This window comes from Macrobrachium rosenbergii, unplaced genomic scaffold (assembly GCF_040412425.1).
Source record: "Macrobrachium rosenbergii isolate ZJJX-2024 unplaced genomic scaffold, ASM4041242v1 282, whole genome shotgun sequence".
NCBI lineage: Eukaryota > Metazoa > Arthropoda > Malacostraca > Decapoda > Palaemonidae > Macrobrachium > Macrobrachium rosenbergii.
In genome coordinates this window covers 2,464,497-2,485,515 of record NW_027100730.1, presented here as the reverse complement: position 1 = coordinate 2,485,515, position 21,019 = coordinate 2,464,497, and the positions used below count along the sequence as shown (strand labels likewise).

General features: G+C 39.0%; 1 protein-coding gene across 1 annotated transcript; it reads right to left on the bottom strand.

The window, feature by feature from the left end:
• Positions 1–980: 980 nt before the first annotated feature.
• LOC136838249 (histone-lysine N-methyltransferase SETMAR-like) lies at positions 981–11,920 on the bottom strand. The gene is made up of 4 exons (XM_067103114.1): positions 11,874–11,920; positions 9,392–9,780; positions 1,371–1,466; positions 981–1,012 (listed from the first exon to the last, which is right to left on the bottom strand). Exons 1-4 carry the CDS (start codon positions 11,918–11,920, stop codon positions 981–983), a joined length of 564 nt encoding a protein of 187 aa, XP_066959215.1.
• Between the last annotated feature and the right edge of the window lie 9,099 nt (positions 11,921–21,019).

Sequence of the window (21,019 nt, the reverse complement as noted above, 5' to 3'; positions counted from 1 at the left end):
TCTACCAGCTAAGTTAAGTATACCTTAGTTTTACCAGACCACTGAGCTGATTAACAGCTCTCCTAGAGAGGGCTGGCCCAAAGGATTAGACTTATTTCACATGGCTAAGAACCAATAGGTTACTTAGCAATGGGACCTACAGCTTACTGTGGAATCCGAACCACATTATAGCGAGAAATTAATTTCTATCACCAGAAATAAATTTCCTCTAACTCTTCATCAGCCGGCCGGGGAATTGAACTCCGGCCCATCGAGTGACAGTCCGCAGCTCTACCGATTCACCCAACGAAGAGCTCATCTCCCAGCATCTGGCCACATTCAGTGATTATGGTTATGCTTTTGACCAATTCGAGTTAAGGTTGTTTGTGAAAAGCTTTTTAGATAAGGCAGGCAGAGAATGTCCATATTTCACAAACAACATGCCTGGTAAGGACTGGAGTTTATCTTTTTTGGCCAGACATAGTGCTCTGCTGTCGAGACGCATGTGTCAAAATATAAGCAGAAAAAGAGCAGCAGTATCAGTAGAAACTGTGAACAGGTTTTTTGACAATTTAGAAAATGCACTGCATGGTATTCCACCTGAAAATATCGTGAACTATGATGAAACCAACTTGACTAGGGCCATCCATTTATCGCCTGGAAAGAGCGTTTCCTCCAGTGACATTACTGCGGGTCCTCTGGCCAACAAACCAAGAAATCTGGTGCCAAAAGGAAGCTCAGAGTATTGCCACCTGAATGCGACTCCGACTCATCAGGTGATGTTGACATGCCTGACAGTCTTTTTAGAGTACAGTTCTGATGAGGAACATTCAGAGAAGATACCAGAAGTGGTGGAAAGTGTGGTGAAGGTTCAAGAAGAGGAGGGAACAGAAGAAGAAGGAGAAGAGGAGGAAGCAAAGAGAAGAAGGACAAGAGGAGGAATGCAAGACCAAGAAAATAATGGAGGGTGTATGTTCTTGTGAAGTTTCCTGGCAAACAAGCTAATCCATACTTTCATTTTGTTGGAAAAGTGCTAGGAAATGGAGAAAGTGAAGTGTTAGTGAAATATTTCAGATGCGACTGGAACTTTTCAGGTGGTGAGTACTTACACTTCAAAGAGCCAGAAAATGAGGACATTTACCCAACTGAAGTCACTGCTGTTGTCAAATGCAAGCCTAAACCCACCTTCATTAAAGACAAAATTTGCTTTCAGGCGTCACAGATGAGTAATCTGCTCGTGCATTGAGTGACAAGGCTGAGCATTCATTTTTTTAATGATCACTTTCTTGAATTGTGTTTTGTTTTCTTTATTCTTCTTTACTTGTCTTTTGTACTTTTGTATGCATCAAATTGTACATAAATATAAGAAAAAATGAATGGTGGCCACTTACCCCCAACATGTGGGGTACAAGCACACCCATATATTTCTCTTCCTAAGTACCACATAGGTATTCTCAGAAGAATTTCACTATGTGCCACAGGTTGCCCTATTAAAAAACAATAAAATTGTGTCTCACTTTTTTCCCAGTTCCTCCTATAACTCTTCCCACCAGTAAAAACCTCTAAAAATGGTGCCCATTAGCCCCATGCTACAGTATATATATATATATATATATATATATATATATATATATATATATATATATATATATATATATATATATATATATATATATATATATATATATATATATATATATATATATTTCAGCTCATTCCAGGTTTTGGCACAGAGGGAGAGGGCGGTGCCAGAGAAATACGTGAAACTGATACAGGAGATGTACCGGAATGTATTTACCAGAGTGAGGAGCAGTGTTGGGGAGATGGAGGGTTTTGAGGTGAGAGTGGGATTACACCAGGGGTCGGCTCCTAGCCCATTTATCTTTAACATAGTGATGGACGTTATCATAGAGGAAGCAAGTGAGGTAGTACCGTGGAACATACTGTATGCGGATGATAATGTCCTGTGCGCAGAGAGCAGGGAAGATCTGGAAATGAAATTGGAAAGATGGAGACAAGTACTGGAGGACAGAGGAATGAGAATAAGTAGATCTAAGACAGAATATATGTGTACACCAATGAGGGGGGTGATAGGGAAAGTATTCAGCTTGGGGGAGAACCAATAAAGGGAGTTGATAATTTTAAGTATTTGGGATCCTTTGTTAATGCTGGAGGAAGTATGAAAGAAGAAGTAAAAAATTGGGTACAGGCAGGCTGGAACGACTGGAAAGCAGCTTTCAGAGTTCTTTGTGACAAAAGAGTATCGCTGAGGTTAAAGGATAATTTTATAATACGGTGGTAAGAACAGCAATGATGTATGCCATGGAAACAGCAAGCTTGAGGAAGACAAAGGAGAAGATGGATGTGGCAGAAATGACAATGCTTAGATGGATGGCTGGGGTGATGAGAGAGGATAGGATCCGAAATTATTACATTAGGGGTGGAAATATCAAAGAAAGCGCAGGAGGGGAGGCTGAGACAGAATGGACACCTGTTGAGGAGAGATGAGGACCACGCTGGTAGACATACTATGGGGATGGAGGTCCAGGGAAGAAGAAGAGGGAGACCAAGAAAGAGCTGGAAGGACTGTATGAGGGGAGACCTGCGTGAGAAGAGAATTGATGAGGCAGAAGCGCAGGATAGATGTAGATGGAAACGGTCATCCGAAACGGCGACCCCATATAAAAATGGGAACAAGCTGGGTATATATATATACAGGTTGACCATCACTAAACCGGCATCATTGGGACCTAGAGGGTGCCGGATTAGCCATTTTGCCAGATTAGCCATTTATTAGGCTAGAATACACGAAACCCAGTAGCTAAGCACCTCATCCTAGAATTAAAATATCCCATAAATCAGTACAAGTTGGTTAGTAAAGAAAAGACAATTATCAAATACAGGTAGTGCTCGAGTTACGATAATTCGACTTACGATATTTCGAGTTTACGATGGGGTTAGCAATTAATACCGATAACGAAAATATTTAGGAAATATTTTTAGATTTCGCGCAGGCGCAGGCAGCGAGAGAGACCAACTTACAGTAGACCAACTTCTTTTCCTCCATCTCTTTATTCCATCTGCTAGTTAAAAAAGTAAAAGAGAATGATAAAAGTATTGTTAGTAACGTTATACTCTTGCGTAAATGTGTACAGCCATAAACAACCGAACAGGAAACTGTTTTGCTAATAATCGTATCGGATAACAACTGTTGTGCTTGTATTTCAACCATCGTACGGTAATACACAATTACTGTAGTTATGTTACAAATGACGTTAAGGACTGAAATATTTTTTACATTATACCCTTGTTTGCTTTGGAGAAAAGATCGGCAGGGAAATATACTGCTACAGTAACTTTAAGCTGCAAGTTGTAGCTGAAGCTGAGAAAACAATATTCAAGCTGCTAATGACTATAAATTATTGTGCATCGGCAACAAGGATGAAACCCGACCGTAAATAAAACTGGAGAGAATGTATTTTAATCAAAACTACGGGGCATGAAAGAATACAAATTACTACTGTTTTCACGCCGATAAAAGATAAATACGTAAAGCTCGTATTATGAAAAAGATGCACATTCGTTATGTTGTTTGTATAATACTGTTAATATGTGAATAGAGCTCAGTATAATGTAGGCTAGGCTACCAGTTTGTTGATGCAGCACACTGCGCCACCAAATCGAAGCGGAAACATTAGAAATTACTCTAGCGAAACTTGTGCCGGATTACTGATTGTTCGGACTACTGATTGCCAGATTAGTGATGGTCAACCTGTATATATATATATATATATATATATATATATATATATATATATATATATATATATAAATGTGTGTGTGTGTGTGTGTGTATAGTCAAACCTCGTTAAGACACTATTAGGTGCCCATCTTAGCCGATAGTCCTTTTCAACCAGTGGTACTCTATATATATATATATATATATATATATATATATATATATATATATATATATATATATATATATATATATATATATATATATATACATGTGTATATATATAAATATATATATATATACATATGTATATGTATATATATATATATATATATATATATATATATATATATATATATATATATATATATATATATATATATATATATATATATATATATATATATATATATATATACACACACACACACACACACACACACACACATATATATATATATATATATATATATATATATATATATATATATATATATACACACACACACACACATATATATATATATATATATATATATATATATATATATATATATATATATATCACACATTACCACAGGTGAAAAATAAGAAACGGGTGTAGGTCCTGACCGGTTTCAACTTTATTTCAAGCCATTGACGAAGGACTGATACAGAGTGTGAGAAGTCACAAATATATATACTACAAGAACAGTACTGACGAACATACACAACCGTTAGGGACTCCATATCCCCACTCAGGCCGGTGTCGAGGTAGGAGTGGCCTTTAAAACTCATTTGGCTAAAAATCACAATAGACTCTCAGGGGACATTGCTGATAAACAGACCATACCCCACCTCAGATCCACACCTGACAGGTGTCATGGAGGCGGAGTTTGGAAACTCATTAACATTACTACCCTCGTACTGTGTTTACAAATATGATAATCCTATTTTCATACATCTCTACTGCCTACCTTAAAGTTTAAACAATTTACAAATTTCTTTTGATATTAAAGGATCAAGTTTATACATTTGACTGATATTCATATTATGGTTGTAACTTTCTTTTATGAAGCTAGATTCAATGATGTTCCTTTCCAGTGCATTATTAGAATATACAATCCTTTTGCCCCTTCCCAGTTGATAGCATGATTGTTCTCACTAACATGTACAAATATACCACTGTTCCTTGTGCATATCTCACACATTTCTTATGTTGTTCAATTCTTTTTCCAGTGCTTTCCCGGTTTGGCCAATATAAAAGTTGTCACAAGACTTACACATAATTTTATATACACACCCTTTAATATTGTCTGGGAGTTCTTGATAAGTACATTTTTCATTGTTGTATTGTTCTTAAATGCGACATTAACACCAAAATTCTTAAGAAGATGAGGATATCTTTCATACTATTATTATAAGGAAGAACAAGCAAATTTTTTGTGTTGTAAGGTTCTTTCTGGTTTTGATACATAGTCTTTTTGCCGCTTCAAATGCACTGTTTAATACACTATCAGGATATTTCAATTTTTGCCTGCATTCCTAATCTTATCTATTTCATCATCAATATATTCAGGGCTACATACCCGTAATGCTCTTAAAAACATAGATGAAAACACTGACTTTTTAACCTTATTGCTTTGTCCAGAATAGAAATGCACATAGGAAGAAATATTAGTGGGTTTCTATACACACTATATTTAAACCCACTACTATTTCTTCGTATGAGGACATCCAGAAACGTTAAGCACCCATCATTTTCCATTTCCATCGTGAATTTAATTGATGGTACTAATTGATTTAACTTAGCAAAAAAGTTTTTACATCTTGGTTCCTGGCCATACACAAATTATGTCGTCAACATACCTAAACCATGTTACATTACGTGGGATTATGTTGTTTAATATCTTCTTTTCAAAAATTCCATATATAAGTTACTTAACACTGGGGATAGAGGGTTTCCCATTGCCATACCAAAATTTTGTGAGTAAAATTTACCATTAAATTCAAATTTACAATCTTTTACACATAATTTAATCAGTTCAATTAAAGTACTTTTAGAAAATGGGATATCCAGCTGTGTGTTCTCTAACAATTCAGATAAAAACTTCATCAGATCATCTATTGGCACCTTTGTGAATAGTGATACATCAAAACTTACAAGCCTGGATTCACTATTAATCTCTACACTATTTAGTTTATTTATCAGGTCCACATTATTCTTGATATTTGCATTTGAGATGGTACCTACTAATGGGTTGAGAATATCTACTAAGTACTTCGCTAGCTTGTATGATGCGGAACCAACTGAACTGATAATTGGCCTGGCAGGAAAGTTTGCTTTGTGAGTTTTTATTGTACCATACATGTATGGTAGCGATGGAGAGGTCACACACAACTTCTTTATAAGGCTTTCGTTACCTTTTAACAGGTTTTTCACTTTCTTATTGAAACCACTATTCACATTGTCTATCGGGTTCTTATTTAATTCGTTATATGTGTTATCATCACCTAAAAGATTTTGCATTTTTTCTATATATTCACTTTTATTTTTAAATTACAAGGGCGCCTGATTTATCTGCTTTTGTCATGTGTATATTTTTATCTTTTTTCAGTTCATTAATAGCAACCATAAATCTTTTGGGGACGTTTGTGGTGTCTGATTTTTTCATACTTCCATAAATCACTCCCTTAATCATGTTCACTTCTTCATTCGTTAAATCACTATATTTTTCCAAATTACACAGTCCTTTAGTTATTTCCACACTGTTCCTTCCGCCAGGAGAGATAAAGCAAAGTTTAAACCGTAGCCTAGGGCACTAGTTACATTTCTATCCAGCTGTTTGTTTGATAAGTTGACGACACATTCATGATTGGCGTTGTTGGTCCAAGGGCTTCTTTCAATCAACAGTTTCATTTTATTATCGTGTTTCCGTTTCAGTTTCCAGTTTCAGTTTAAAGGCCACTCCTACCTCGACACCAGCCTGAGTGGGGATATGGAGCCTCTAACGGTTGTGTATGTTCGTCAGTACTGTTCTTGTAGTATATATATTTGTGACTTCTCACACTCTGTATCAGTCCTTCGTCAATGGCTTGGAAATAAAGTCGAAAACCGGTCAGGACCTACACCCGTTTCTTATTTTTCACCTGTGGTAATGTGTGATAAATGAATCACGTAAAAAAGTGATGATAATCATATATATATATATATATATATATATATATATATATATATATATATATATATATATATATATATATATATATATATATATATATATATATATATATATATATATATATATATATATATATATATATATATATATATATATATATATATATTATATTCACTGTATTTCATTATTTTTATAAAAGTATGAATAATAAACCAATGTCGAAATGTTTGAATTAAACTTCATTGCAACAGATGAAAAATGAAGAATAAACATGATAAAAATCATAGAATTCAGCTGCAGCCAAGGCCAAGACATGAACACATAATTGTTACGTAAGAAAAAGTCGAGTCTCTAAAAATGGAAAGATACTAAAACTTAATTATAAAAAAATACACACTAGTAGACTACACAGCACTATAAAATGAAATAAACGATAAAAATGGTAGAATTAAGCTGCAAAGAGGGAACTGGCAGTTTTCTTCTCTCTCTCTCTCTCTCTCTCACTTGTCATTTGCCACGTAAACACAAGTATTATTCAGTAAAGTTTACCTTTGTCATGTCTTTCTTTCATAAAAACATATAAAGCACAGTACTATAGCCACCAGTCAGGCAGCAGATATGTAAAACTGCTAATGCTCGGTGATTGGCTATGAGCCGTAATGACTGTAGCACAACTTGAATCAGTCACAAACAGGGCTGCCAGATTTTTCTAACCAAGTTATTGTAGGTACTGCAAAATTGTTTCTCTACCAAAATTATTGTAAAAATATATGAAATCCATGTAAAAAATTAATGTATGTTTTACCACTATACTATACTTCTCATTTTACAGATAATCATTATCATTAGGAAACATTTAATCTTTATGAAAATTTTTTTTTATCAATAGTCTTAAAAAGGACCACCACTTATACAAATTTAACCGGTAGGTTGAAAAAGGGAAAATGCCTCCCAAAAAAAATGAAGCAGTTCAGGAAAGCACATGGGAGAAAATCATACCTGAAAATGCTTGAGAAAAGGCAGAAAGAAGCTAATGCGGTGGCCGCTGGGAAGTGCTCTTACCTAGAATGTACCATCATTGTAAATGTTTCTCTCACAGGATTAACTTTACTTACTAGCTCTCTCTCTCTCTCTCTCTCTCTCTCTCTCTCTCTCTCTCAATTTGGGCTGCTAAGAAGCAAGAGTCAGTGCTGCCATAGGGCCAGCTTAATTCTTTTAATAATAGAGACTAAAATTAGCAGAAATACCCAAATATGACTGAAAGGAATATTGAAAAATAATCAAACTAATAAAAGACAGTAGATAGGCTAACAGTTTATATAATGATGAAAGGAGAATGAAAAATCTATTAGAGGATGGCTCCTCAGATGATGGAAGACCCTTCCTAGAGAGAGAGAGAGAGAGAGAGAGAGAGAGAGAGAGAGAGAGAGAGAGAGAGAGAGAGAGAGAGAGAGAGAGAGAGAGAGAGAATATATCTGCGGAAATATCAACAAACCTTTCTCAAGATTTCCCTGGGTGAAGCACAGAGAACATGCATAAGATAGGTTTCCATTAGCCTACATGTGGTGTTGAGTGACTTACGAGGCGTGTCCCAAAAGTAATGAAACTAAATTCACAAAGTATATTTTTACTAGAAATTTTCCCAAGGGAACATTGTCTCCCTCAAAATAACATCCCCTAGAATGAAAAGAGCAGTTCCAGCGATTTTCCATTCTTCGTAGCCGTGCTGGAAGTCATTTTCGAAATGTTAAGAATGGTAGTCACAGCTCTCTGGATGTTCTCTGAGCTCCCAAAATGAGTCCCTTTGAGGTGAGATTTCAGTTTTGGGAAAGTAAAAAAAAGGTAACAGGGGGCCAGATCTGGGCTGTAAGTTGGGTGTGGAAGTGTTGCAATGAATATCTTGGCTAAAAATTCCTTGATAGACAAGGTGGGGTGACATGGTGCATTGTCTTGGCAAAGGATGGATTTCCTGGAACTGCAAAAACTTGTTTTCTCAAACGTTCTAGAACAGTGGTTCTTAACTGGGGGTGTCAGCAATTTCCAGGGAGTGAGTCACATGGTGTTATTCTCTTAACAAGAGTGAGTGAACTGATATTCTGAAGTTTGTGATCGAATGCAAAAGTATCGCTGTATAACGTTAGTTTCCTACACTCTACTACTCTGGTTAGACTCGTTGGGCTTACCATGTTTTGTAATTATTTACCTCCTTCCCTATCCCTCGAAACCCCTTCTCTCTCTTTTTTATTTTCCTTTAAATCTGGGAGGGAATGCTACTCATAGATACAAGGGGGGTGTGGAGAGAAGGACCATCCCTTAGAAGGGGAGTGGTTATGAAAAGGTTAAGAACCACTGTTCTAGAACTTCTTGTTTGGTTAACAGTGGTCCCTTGGGGTACAAACTCCTTGTGGATGACCCCTTTTGCAACAAAAAAACACAATTAACATCGATTTCACTCGAGATTTGGTCATGCACGTTCTCTTCGGTTTGGGTGATGCTGGAGTGTACCACTCACAACTTTGACGTTCTGCCTCAGGATCGTACAAAAACAACCATGATTCGTCACCAGTAATCGCTCTATTTAACATGTTTGGTTCAGTAGACAAACAATTGACAATATCCTGGCAAATAGAAAGACGAGTTTCTTTCTGTCCCTCAGTCAAGTTCTTGGGCACAACTTTGGCACAAATCTTCCTCATGTTCACATCCTCTGTAACAATTCGATGGATGACTGTTTTTGGTATTCTTACTTCATTAGCAATGAGTCTGATGTTCATTTGCCTGTCAGTGTCCATGACAGCCTTCACACAGGCAACATTTTCATTTATTCTTGATGATGAAAGGCGCCCAGATCGTGGTTCATCTTCAACATTTTCATGGCCGTCCTTGAAGGCCTTATGCCATCTGTAGATTTGTGTCCTTGACAATCATGTTGTCCATATGCAGAATTAACCACTTCAACCGTTTCTGAACAGGATTTCCTAAGGAAAGCACAAAATTTGATGGCACAATGTTGTTCGACAGATGGTTGCATTTTGGATTCAAACGAGACTGCCATTAACAGGGGCACTTCTTAACAAACCTACTTCTTCTAATTGCTTGTATTCAACTGACAGTAGTTACAATGTCTCCTCCATATTCCTACCTACTCACCAGACTCCCTGATTGGGTTACACAACACACACACCAAGGATTAAAAAACTTGTTTCATTACTTTTGGGACACACCTCGTACAATATCAACAACGCTGCCATATATACATAATGAAACACTATAATTAAAGGACTGTCATGACTTCAGCTTGATATAAATTTTAAGGCTTCTGAACAACACGAGTGAAATCCTCATCTTTTATTAAACTGAATCTGTCCGTAAGAAAGCAATGAGAGGTAGACAGCGAAAGGGGTTTCGATACAAAAGAAGTCCAATTAAAAGATTCAAAAGGTCTTCTCATACTCAAAATACCCTTCCCACTCTAATACACATTTTGTTTATGGTGTATGTTTGTATATCTGCTTCACCATTTTGATTTGTAACCTTTATATACCTGTCATCTTTATAAATCTCTGGCAAATCAGGTTACTCTAACAACAATAAAGTAAATTTCGATATTTGACAACAGAACCATATTGCTGACCGTAAAACAGTAATTACTTTTCACTTGGATTTCTTTGATGGGCCTGTAAATGTCAACAGTATAACTCCTTATCTTCATATATATATATATATATATATATATATATATATATATATATATATATATATATATATATATATATATATTTCTTGTCCTGTGTTCAGCTGAGTGAAATGTCCTTTACAGCACACATTTCTAGGTATAAGTATTGCTAGATATACCAGAGAAAAAAGCCAATAGGATGCCAGAGTTACTACCTCTGGATCGATACATCCTTATAGGATGTCGGTATGTCATCTAGGAGCGAGCGGAAGCCACTACCACAGACACTTAACCCAATAGACTCCTCCTCACCAAAACCCCTCTGCCTAAGAGGTGCCCGTCGATGGTCCCACCACCGCTACTACTAATTCTACCCACAATGCACCATCCATTTATAGCACGCTCTTTTGACAACACGTTTTTTGTGGTGCTAGATTTGCATCTACATTTTCCTTTACGGATTCTTTATTTCTTCCTGATGGCTTCAGTTGATCAAGGCGCATCTTCTTCCAAGTTGAGTATTCAAATTTGAATGTTTTGGGACTTGATCGGATTATATTAGTCCCATTTATTATTTTCGCTTGATCGGCTGGGCGCCGCCATTTCGTGTTCGTTCGTGGCGGCTACCCTCAGCCTTATTATTGAATGCCTTCCTTCGTCCAAGACGATTCAATATTATTTTACTACGTTCTGTTAATGATAGTTTCAAATTTTGCCTGATCTCACGCGATCGACTATTACTATTATTTTTTAGAAGTTGAAAGTTGGGCCTAGCCTAGCTTTCCTTTATGCATTACGTAGGTACATTTGTTAAAAATGTGTTGTTAAAATGTGTTGTTATACCATTTCATGTACTGTGTATCAGTTTTTGAGTCTGTTTGGGTGGTGTCTGTTAGCCTACCTGGCCAGTTTGGCTCAGCCGATTCTTGGAAGGTAGGCTAAGTTGGCCCCAGTCTTCCTTACTTATTTGGTTTATAGGCCTAAGTAGGTAAGGTTTTCTTGGGTGGCCTTCGTTCGAGTTTGAGTGCAGGCCCTTCCTCCCTGACCAGTTGAATTTTTCATCTCGGAAGGTGGGGTTTGGCGCTAACATTCTTTCTCGTTCGTTTAATTGGCGAGTCCTAGCCTACATATCCAGAAGATATCTTCAGGAGGTTAGGCTAGGCGATAGAAACAATGTTTATTTTCTCGCCTTATTTCTCACCCCCGCTTTTTATATCAGTCTCTTTTGTCTTGGCTCTCCTTGGGGCATTTTTAGAGCTTAGCTCATTTGCCTCTTCGGTTGAGATGACACTTCGTGGAAGGTGCCTAGGCACCTGACCTGTTGTTGTCGCCTTGCTTCACTCCCGCTTCTTCCCGTTCCGTCATCCGGACTCGTTCGGCGGCTATCGTTAGCTCGCTTTAGCTTCTAGTAGAAACTTTAGCTTGAGCGTCGTTGCCTTTTGTTCTGGCGGAATTAGAGAGGAGCGGGGATGAATTTCTAATAGTAATTATAATTTTGTTTTCTGCTCCTGCTTCCCTACCGTTCCGTCATCCGGACTCGTTCCGGCAGCTATCGTTAGCTCGCTTTAGTTCTTAATAAGACTTTCGCTTGAGCGTCGTTGCTTTGTTTACTGCGGAATGGTAGAGGAGCGGAATGAACATTGTTTATATTATTGTTATTATTATTTATGTAGTTTCGGTGTTCGGTTATTCATTCCGAACCTTTGCTCAGCGACTAGTCCTCCCGGTTGTTGAGTTCTGTGTGTGTATGGTTAATTTTCGTGGCGTTCGGTGTCACCGGATTTGCTTTCCGGCGTGATCTGACTCAGGTTTGGCCCACCTGTTTTAGATTTCCATTGGAGAGTTCCGCCGTATCCACAGTTCTCAACTCCGGCGTGGAGAAATATATAATTTTACTTTAAGTTTTTTCTAGTTTAGCCGTTCCGCCGCCTATTTTAGATACTCATGTATCAAATTTTTATTATGGGTGGTGCATTGCCAGGAACCAGGCTGTAACGCCTACTTGCAGCAACCCTGTGGCCACGTGGCATGCAGGTCGCATGCTGGTTGTGCAGTTGAGGTCGACGACCACCTCGTCTGGCACCCAGAGGGCTGCGGCGTATGCTACGCACTCTATTCTGATGTGGTTGATGATTGGTAACGTTAACCTTCAATTGTAGTTAACTCAGTTATTTCAAACAGTCTTGTATATGTTTGACATATGTAATATCTTTATCTATCCTTTTATTGACATGGTTTTTCGATTAATAGGTCCCTCGGTCCCGTCAAGCTTCGTCTCTGGCGACTCTGAAGATCTGGGTTGGCGGCTTTGGTCGCAACGCGTTGGTCAGGGGCGTCCTTATGTGCTGGCAGAGGATATCTGCAATATCTTATACCCTAATGCTAGGGCCTCTGCAGCTGTAGCCCCGAAGTGGCAGATCCCTGATCAACAAGATTAGGCTGGAGACCCAGGTCTCACCAGAAGATCAGGAGCTGTGCGGTGAAGTGGCCGAGAAGTGGCCAACATCAACCTAGCGTCGAACCAATGGCCATCGACCTGGAGGAAGGTAGGGATGTAAGTGAGGCAGGTAGACCAGTTAACCCATTGTCTTTCAGTTCACCTGCGTCTTCGTCTTCATCCTTTCAAGGATTCTCTAAGAGCTCCACCTTGGGGACCCGTTGGGTCGGTGATCCCCAAGGTGAAGTCCTCTATGAAGACGAAGACTCTGCCTAAATTGTGTAAAACCCCGAAAACCCCATCTGTAACTAGCTCCAAGGTTTCATTGACTTCAAACCTTCGACTTCCGCCCAGAAAGCTACTCCCCCTTCTAAGGGGTCGGGAACAAAGTCGAGCAGGTCTAAAAACCTGACTTCGACCCTGAAGCTTTCGCGGAGTCAATGAGGAGGATGCTTTCTGAACAGGTGGCTTCTCAGTTCGAGGCAATGTCTCGCGACCTTGTCTCGACCTTTGAGTCGTCAGGGAAGTATGTTCAATCCTTGGCGGAGAGATTGAAGGCACAAGAAGAATCGCTGGCCGGACTGGTGAGTTCAGGCCCAGTTCAGCAACAGTCATATGCCATTCCAGATGCCTCTAAGCTACCAGCTTATGAGGATTGCAACCCTTGGCGGCTCGCTTTCAATGCCCCCTTCGCTAATGGTAAATTAACCATCGAAGGTTGTGGCACCCGCCCTGTGGAAGATTACGAGTTCTTCCCGGCAGATCTTGTTTTTCCCTTTCCGGGGTATGCTCGGCTTTCCGAGGAAGCTCTGGTAAGGGAAGATAAGGTTCCCAAAGAAACTGTGATCTTTCCTAGGGACCAAGCGCAGTCGGCATGGGTTAGGATCCTATCTGACTGGGAGTGTTTCAACACTAGGTTGACCCCTCATAAAGGTAGATTTACAATGTTCACCGTTAATGAGGATGTCCCAACTCCTTGCACCTCTAAAGTAGCAGAGTTAACCCTTCAGGCCGGAGCAGAGGAGAAGCCTATGCCACAGCTTCGTGAGACGGAGCCTACCTCTCTTCTCTTTCCAGCAGACTTGGAATGCTGGACGGGAGCTCCGGAAACCTTTACAGTGGGTAAGCTAGATTCGAGTGCGGCCGAATCTTTTCAGTGAGCAATTACCCAGGCTTCCGAGTCCTTGATCAAAGCTGAGTATGAGGCTAGGTGCCGTCTCAGCAGATCTATCAATTCCGTCGCCTTGGCGGAGTTGGCGTCTGCTGTTTACAGGGATGAACCTCTGTTCAGGATCCTGACCAAATCACTTTTGGCCTCTTTCCAGAGTGATTTGTTTGACTTCATAGTGGCAAGGAGGAACTGCCGAAAATTTGTTCTGGCTGCGCTACTATCCGTCACTGCCTAACAAACTCATAAAATCCTCTATCTGGGGACCAACCTATTTCCGAGGACATGGTCAACTCGGTGATCAGTGAGGCCTCAAGGGCCAACCAAAATCTCCGGATTCGTTGGGGACTCCCCTTTAAGAGGAAGTCATCAGAATTTTCGGGGCCCCAACCCAAAGGTAGAAAGAGGTCTAGGAGGTTCCATCCTTACAAGGCACCCCAGACCCAGACAATTGTTCAGGGAGTCCCAGTTGACCAAATTACCCAGCCTTCCACCTCCAAAGGACATCCACAGTATGTTCTATTGAACCAACCGGCTCACCATCCCGCTGGTTCAACAGCCTATGTCTCTCCGGCCTTTAACCCTACCTATGAGTCTCGGACTTTTCAGAACTACCGCCAGTTCAGGGGCAATAGAGGTAGGGGAAGCTTTAGATCCAGACACGGTCCCAGGCTCCAATCTCGTGGTAGAGGCTCAAGAGGAGCCAGAGACAGTAAGCCCTCTACTAAATGAGCATCCCCAGGTAGGTGGGAGATTGCGCCTCTTCAAGGACCATTGGACATTCAGTCCATGGGCCCACAGTATTATTTCAAAGGGCCTAGGGTGGAGTTGGGTAGGGGGACCCCCTCCACTTGTCAGGTTCTATCAGACTCCAACACCGGATCTGTTAGACTATGCAGAAGACCTTCTTTTAAAGAAGGCAATAAAGAAAGTCAGACATCTAAAATTTCAAGGACGCTTATTCAGCGTGCCAAAGAAAGACTCAGCCAAGCAAAGAGTGATTTTAGACCTATCAACTCTAAACTCTTACATTCAATGCGACAAGTTCCGTATGTTGACCGTCTCTCAAGTACGGACCTTGCTTCCCCTTGGGGCCGTCACCACCTCTATAGATCTTACAGACGCCTATTATCATGTTCCAATAGCAAGAAACTTCTCCCCTTATCTGGGATTCAGACTGGGAAGACAGGCTTACTCATTCAGAGTGATGCCTTTCGGACTAAATATAGCACCCAGGATCTTCACCAAACTGGGAGAAGCCGTGGTGCAAGAGCTGAGATCTCAAGGCATCAAGGTCGTAGCTTATCTGGACGATTGGCTAATCTGGGCTTCCAACGACTCCGAATGTCGGAAGTCGACCAAGTTAGTCATTCAGTTTCTAGAGTATCTGGGTTTTCATATAAACACAAAGAAATCTCGTCTAACCCCAGCGGACAAATTTCAGTGGCTGGGCATTCAGTGGGACTTAAGTACCCACAAACTTTCAATTCCCCCAGCAAAATGCAAAGAGATAGCCAAAGCAACAAGACTGTTTCTCAAATGCAAATGAGCCTCTCGTCGCACTCAAGAAAGAATCCTGGGCTCTCTTCAGTTTGCGTCCGTAACAGACCTTCTCCTAAAAGCAAAACTAAAGGACATAAATCGAGTGTGTGGAGTCGAGGCCAATTGCAAATTCAGAGACAAAGTCTCCCTCATACCTCCAATATTAAAGAAAAGACTTCGCTCCTGGACAACAGCCAAAAGTCTTTCCAAATCGATTCCTTTACAATTTCCCCCTCCAGCCTTGATCGTCCACACGGACGCATCTCTGACCGGTTGGGGAGGTTACTCACAATACAAAAAAGTTCAAGGACTCTGGTCGAGCCACTTTCGTCACTTCCACATAAACATTCTGGAAGCAATGGCAGTTTTCTTGACTCTGAAACGCTTACGTCCGGCCAGGAACATACATGTCAGATTAGTCCTGGACAGTGCAGTGATAGTTCATTGTCTGAACAGGGGAGGTTCCAAGACAAGTCACATAAATCATGTAATGATAGCAATCTTTTCATTAGCAATGAAAAACCATTGGCACTTGTCAGCCACACATCTGTCAGGAGTGAGGAACGTGATTGCAGATTCTCTGTCAAGAACGACTCCCCTGGAATCGGAATGGTCTCTGGACAAGAAATCCTTCAATTGGATTTGCCAGAAGATTCCAGGGCTTTAGGTGGACCTATTTGCCACAGAATCAAATCACAAACTCCCATGTTATATAGCTCTGAACCTGGACCCTCGGGCTTACGCTACAGACGCAATGTCAATAGACTGGAACAGATGGCAGAAAGTCTATCTGTTTCCTCCAGTAAATCTTCTGTGGAAAGTTTTACACGAACTCAGGTCATTCAAAGGTCAAATAGCCTTAGTAGCCCCCAACTGGCTGAAGAGCAATTGGTTTCCCCTCCTGTTAGAGCTGAAACTCAGAGCCTTGCAAATTCCTCATCCAATGTTAACCCAAGTAGTACAAACTCAGACTGTGTCAGCTTCCTCAGGAATGCTGAATGCAGTAACTTTATGGATTTCATGAAGTTTACGGCTCAGAAAAATGCTAATGTTGATCCTCAAAACACAATGTTTTGGAATCAGATAAGAGAGAGTCTACTCTTCGTCAGTATGATTCAGCAGTTAAAAAACTGGCTAACTTTCTGAAAGAGTCAGACGTTCATACTATGACTACAAATTTTGCAATCTCATTTTTTAAAGCCCTTTTTGATAAAGGTCTGGCAGCTAGTACCATTACTACAACTAAATCTGCCTTAAAGAAAGTATTTCTATGGGGATTTAATATTGATCTGACGGATTCATACTTTTCATCTATTCCTAAAGCTTGTGCCCGTCTTAGACCAACAACCCGTCCTAAAACGGTTTCTTGGTTTTTAAATGATGTATTAAAATTAGCCTCAGACACAAATAATGAGTCTTGCCCTTATTCGACTCTTCTTAGAAAAACTTTGTTTTTAATTAGCCTGGCTTCAGGAGCTAGAATCTCTGAACTGTCAGCCCTTTCTAGAGAGCCGAATCATGTGGATTTCCTCCCATCAGGAGAGGTTCTACTCTCCCCAGATCAAATGTTTTTAGCTAAGAATGAAGATCCTCTAATTAGGTGGTCTCCCTGGAAGATAATCCCCCTTTTAGAAGATCCCTCCTTGTGTCCGGTGGTCACTTTAAAAGCCTATCTAGAAAGAACCTCTCAGAGGTCTTCAGGTCCACTTTTTGTTAGAGAAAATGGTGGAACCATTTCCTTGAATGGCATTAGACAACAAATACTTTATTTTATTAAACAAGCTAATCCGGATTCTATCCCCAGGTCCATGATATCCGGGCTGTAGCCACCTCAGTTAATTATTTCCAACACATGAATTTTGAGGAAATTAAAAATATACGGGCTGGAAATCCCCTAGAGTCTTTAAACGTCATTATCTCAAATCCTTAGAGGCTTTGAAGTTTTCTGCTGTCGCTGCGGGGAACATTGTTTCCCCAGAGTCAGCCCTAATATTGTATTATAATATTTTATTGTTGGTAAATTGTAATTGTAATTGTTTTGTATTTTGCTTGCCCTACCAATTGGTACCTCTCACCTACCTGCCTTGCTTGTACTCCTGTCCTTCCTATCTTGTTGTCTGGGCTTGGGTTGCTTCTCAATCCATACCTGGCTTTGCTTTATCACCTTAGTTGTTAAGCTTTCACTAAATATTGTTTTATAGGTGATGGTTACTAGTTTGTTTATTAATCTTAAGATTGTAACCACATTAATTTGCATTAATTAAGTCAGTTATAATCCTTTTGTACTAATTTATTTTTATATTTGCTTTTCTGGATTAGTAAAAAGCATATTCAAAATAAAAAATTTTATTTTATCCTTATTACATTAACCCTTTTTTAATTTTACAAGCTTCTTTGGTCAATTCTCTGCTACTATTTCACTCAGCGACACAGGACAAGCCCAGAAAAGGGATTTTGACAAAGGAAAAATCTATTTCTGGGTGAAGGCCTGTGTCGCTCAGTGAACCCTTCCCTCTCTATATTTCCCACCCTGATCTAGCCAAAAAAGCTTGGGTGCTAATTCAGGATGGTGCATTGTGGGTAGAATTAGTAGTAGCGGTGGTGGGACCGTCAGTCGGCACCTCTTAGGCAGAGGGGTTTTGGTGAGGAGGAGTCTATTGGGTTAAGTGTCTGTGGTAGTGGCTTCCACTCGCTCCTAGATGACATACCGACATCCTATAAGGATGTATCGATCCAGAGGTAGTAACTCTGGCATCCTATTGGCTTTTTCTCTGGTATATCTAGCAATACTTATACCTAGAAATGTGTGCTGTAAAGGGACATTTCACTGAGCGACACAGGCCTTCTTCACCCAGAAATAGATTTTTCCTTTGTCAAAATCCCTTATATATATATATATATATATATATATATATATATATATACAAGCGGTCCCGGTTTCTGACGGGGTTCCGTTCTTGCTTGCGTCGTAACCGAAAATCGTCGTAAGCCGGAACATCGTCGAAAATCGTCAAAATCATAAGAAAACCTTACTTTTAATGCTCTGGGTGCATTGAAAACGATGTAAACTGCATTATTATTGAGTTTTACATCAAAAACCTTCAAATTATGATTATTCTGCCATTTTGGGGCCATATTTCTTCCGTCGGATCGGCGTACGACAGCGTCGTAACCCGGAACATGCGTCGTAAGCCAGGAAATAATTTCTGATGAATATATTTGAAAAGCGTCGTAACCTCGAACGTCGAAGTCGGAACCGTCGTAAACCGGGGACTGCCTGTATATATATATATATATGTAGAGTAATATCTTGAACTTGCGATTTGAGTTGCGTGAATTCACAAACACATGAACTTTGGAACCTAACCCTCTCGCACTTATGGGGGTTCCTATAGCGCTACCTGGTACGCGACTTATGCCGCAGAGGGAAAAGTGGGGCTCGTGTGGAAACGTTCAATTGTCAAAATCGATATGTCCAAACTATGATATACATTTCTGGTTTGTTTTATGTTGGCAAATGATTGAATTTTTTCCTAAAGCAATCAGAAAATTTTTGCAAGGCTTAAAAATAATAAAAAAAGATGTGATGAACGGGAAATTTTTAACGAAAATCATAGATATTTTTTTTTAAATAATCATGAAAAATATATATAATATAATTAGGTTTGGGGAGTTTATTTTATACATAAATTGTGTGGAAATGTTTGAATTTTCACGTGAAAGCAATCACTTTGCTATAAATGTGTTTGCTAATTAGCTGTTACCGATTAAAAAATGCTAATTTTTTACAGCTTGCAATTTTCAGTTTTTCCTTATGTTGACGTTTTGTATCATACCTAAGTAAGGAATATAGATAGAAAAACATAAAGGTGGCATTAGAAAGCTGAATGAATTTCCTATAAAACACACAAAAGAAATATATGTATTGTTAGAATAAAATTGAGCAATTGTCGTTAGAATACAATCTTTTTTTCTAAGAAAATATATGGCAACGCTTATTATATACAAATGTTGGCATTTTTACATTTTGCTGTTCAGCACAATAAAGTACAAAGAATGGCCGTTCGAATGCTATATAATACATGCACATTGAAGTTATTTACAAATGCACAAACAGGCGTTCAAAAAATTATCTACGCATGCATAAATTCCCGCCGAACTACGGCGTTCAACGTGTATATATATAAATACTCTGACATTTTTGGTAATTACTTGGTGATCCTTCACTATTTATCTTATCAAAAACCACTTGAAATATTATTCAAAATACTCAACAATCACTTGCAAACACTTTTGTAACAATAACATAAGCAAAAGCACTTCACAAACACAGATAAATGACGACAAAGCAAAAAACGTGAGAGCACTAAAAAGACGTGCCCAACTCAGTCAAAACAGGAGCTGAACTGCTTGAGTTGGGGGAGGACTGCAGCGTATGCACGATACCTATAAATTTCATGTTTATGTTTTTTTTGTAGGTTCAAGATCTGCCCACGCAATGGCACAGTCCTTGTGTTTTTCGGATCTCTTTTTCTTTGTTTTTTGAGTGAACTTCCCCCGAAAATAACTTACAGATGACACAGAAATCGTGTTATCTGAGCACTTATGGCAAAAAATTTATTTTATTGACGCGGTTTCGTCTCATCGGATCACCAGAGGGCTAAATAATTATCATACATGAGTTTTTCAAAGACACGCGAACATTTGCGAATACTGAGAAACCCTGCAAGAGCGTTTGTGTTTAATTTTTGTGTAATTTATAAGTTTTCAAGCTTTTATGTGTAAATTACATAACATTCAATACTAATTTTCAAAAATTAACTAGATTAATAAGATTAAATATAATAATATAACTGTAATTACAAAATTCGTACGTGATACGTATTTTAAACAAACAAATATTTTTCCCTCATCTTCTGTAGGAAGCTTGAAGGCAAAAAGCTGTCAGACATGTCACTTTAACATGAGAAGAAGGGGTAGTGTTGCTGATTGGTGGTCAAAGGTTTCTTGTAATTCCTCTCTCTCTCTCTCTCTCTCTCTCTCTCTCTATTGTTCATAGTTAGCGCAACCTACATATTATTGTTTCTCTGTATGTCTTAGTAGATAATTTTAAATTGATCTAACTTTACCTGTACCATTTAGGAATTGTAAATGCACCATTCTAAAACATAGAGAGACAGAGCATTTCAGAACAGAGAAAGAGACAGAATAAAGAAGTTTTTAAAAATGAAGTTGAGAAGACTTCTAAAAATAGATCGGTGGAATGGGGGGAGAGAGAAATATAGTATACTAATCTTCACACTCTCCTATATTCTTA